Raw genomic sequence first — 2,404 nt, forward strand, 5'->3', positions numbered from 1 at the left:
CATGGCTTCACCAATTCAAATCATCATTTCACAAATCTCAAGACAAGAAGAAAGACAGAGAAAACTACTCAGATCTCATGGGGAAAACACAACAAAACTTAGAATTCATATATAAAGTCAAAGTCATATAAACTACAACAAGTAAATAACTTATCTCTAGTTTCTCCCCAAGAACATTCCTCGAAGTTTCTCTGAACCACTTCCTTTCTTTACAGCACACAAAATTCCTCTTCCAAGGGCGTCATCGGCAGACTTCTGAGAATTTTATCCTGTAGCCTCGGGAAAAACTCGCCGTCGGCGGGATCAAGGGCGCCGTCGGTGGGATCAAGGGCGCCGTTGGCGGCCTAGTTCAAATCTCCACATTTTGATCATTTTCGCTCCAAATTAGCTCATTTTTGCATCTTTTTGCTCAAATGACCCTAATTCATCATTCCTGCAACAAAACATTAAAAATACATTTCTTTAAAGTGCAATATCATTAAAAACAGTATAGAATAGGTATGAAAATCTCAACATATTTTCCTCTGGTCACGTGCTATACTTAAACAATAGTTAAGTTGAACTTGATCGACTTCATCCGTCAACTCATGTAGGAAATAAAAGGGCTTGAGAGTGAGTAGATTAGTTATTCCCTTTTTCCATAAAACAATCATTGCTTTAAAAATCATGGAAACATCATAAATAAACCCCATAACTGGGTGTGTGGCCCGACAGGCTCGTCATAAGTCCGCTTAGAATGGGCGGGCTTGACTTTGAAAAAATAGAAATTTGGCAGATCTGACTCGGCCTGAGCGTGCTTTGATTTAGTCAAAGCTCACAATAGCGAAACCCAACCCGGAAAAAAATTGAATTTATTTAGGGTGATTTACAAACATACCGTATAATTCTTGTTTGTTTAGTGTTTACATATCTCCACCTAGATATTAATATTTAGTGTTATGAATGATATACATTTATTTATTGATTTTGCATAGAAAGTGACTAAATTTTACTAAAAGTTCTAATTTTTATTTAAAAAAAATTGCTCTTTATGTGTTTCTTTATGCATTTCATCTAAGATTTATACAGATAAACTTTAGATCCTAACTCTTAGGGCATCCTGTAGCATCTTTTCCTCAAATAATCAAAATTAATTTTGTGATACCAATACTGATTGACGTTTAGCCCAAAGGCTGTGCCAATGGGTAAAGCCTGCCCGAGCATATTGGTTTTTGGGATAGACCGCTACTCCACATTTGCGTCTAGCATCCCGAGAAAACCCTTGGCAGCTTTCTACTCATTTTTATGCAATATAATCATTGGATTAAATGCAACACTGAAGCCTTAACGTTCTTCCCTTGAGGAGCGCGGTGGACTGAAGTCACTGAACTAGAACTTATCCTTTCTCTATAAACAAAATTGATTAGGATTAAAATAAAGCTTAATTGATTTTATTATGCTTTTATTAAAGAAATCTTGGTTATTTAGTAATAACATCAGAGAATTATACCTATGGAGCCTCTAAACAAATCTTCGACCACCCTTTTTATTATATTTTTCCATCGAATTATTATTTAATTAAAGGAAATCATTAGATCAGAAGCGCGATTAATTAGACCGGAGAAGGTTGGTCGGGCCTTGGGTTTCGAGCAGGAAGGGAAAAAAAAGAAAAGGAAGAAACCCAACAGTGCATGTGCTTGCCGTGACCTATGTTCCTTCAGCGTTAAAAAAAATCTGTTAAGACAAAGAATGCACAAAATCAATCGATTGGGATATGGAGAGATTTCCCAATTCCCATGTTCCTCCGGTATTTCTTCAACCTTTCTCTCACGAGCCTCAGCGCGGCCATTGTTTGAAGCTCACTGCACAAAAGCATTTGTTTTCTGAGTTTTTTGCGAGCAAGGCTGGGACCCGCTCCTCCTCCCCATCCTCAGTTGTAAGAAAGGGCCGCTGTCTTTTGACAGCATCTATGGATTCGGGAAATGGAGAGGGAGAGAGCCTTCTTTTTCTCACTTTTTTGAAACAATAAAGCTCGCCTTCTTTTTCCGGACCTCTCTCACGTGCGACCTTTTCCATCATCTTCACTTAAACACCACTCTTCTTCTTCTTCATCTTCATCTTCCACTCTTCCTTGTGCTCGTCTGTGACAGAAGACTAATGAAAGATTGGAGTAACAGAGCCGTGAAACAATATGTCATTCGAGATGCTCTCTTCCTCCTTCATTCTCTATGACAGCATCTCGGCCACACCAGAGTTTCATCAACAACAGCCACCAAGTTTACTCTTTGATATGGCCGGCGGCTGCCTTAGCCCCGAGTCGTCGATGCTCGGCAGCCTCCCGCCACCTGCAGCCCCGCAGCAGCCTCCACCTCCTCCCTGCGCCGGGGTGCAGGGGAAGCGAAAGCGGCGGCGCCGGCCGCGGGGC

General features: G+C 40.5%; 1 protein-coding gene across 1 annotated transcript in view; it reads left to right on the forward strand.

The window, feature by feature from the left end:
• The first annotated feature begins 1,624 nt into the window (after positions 1–1,624).
• The window catches only part of LOC110019032 (transcription factor bHLH96-like), a 4,057-nt gene continuing 3,277 nt past the window's right edge, over positions 1,625–2,404 (forward strand). Inside the window, 1 exon segment of the mRNA XM_020716554.1 lies at positions 1,625–2,376. Within this exon segment, the coding sequence (XP_020572213.1) occupies positions 2,171–2,376 (206 nt within the window). The 5' untranslated portion in view covers positions 1,625–2,170.

Source organism: Phalaenopsis equestris, unplaced genomic scaffold (assembly GCF_001263595.1).
Source record: "Phalaenopsis equestris unplaced genomic scaffold, ASM126359v1 Scaffold000038, whole genome shotgun sequence".
NCBI classification, from domain to species: Eukaryota; Viridiplantae; Streptophyta; class Magnoliopsida; order Asparagales; family Orchidaceae; genus Phalaenopsis; species Phalaenopsis equestris.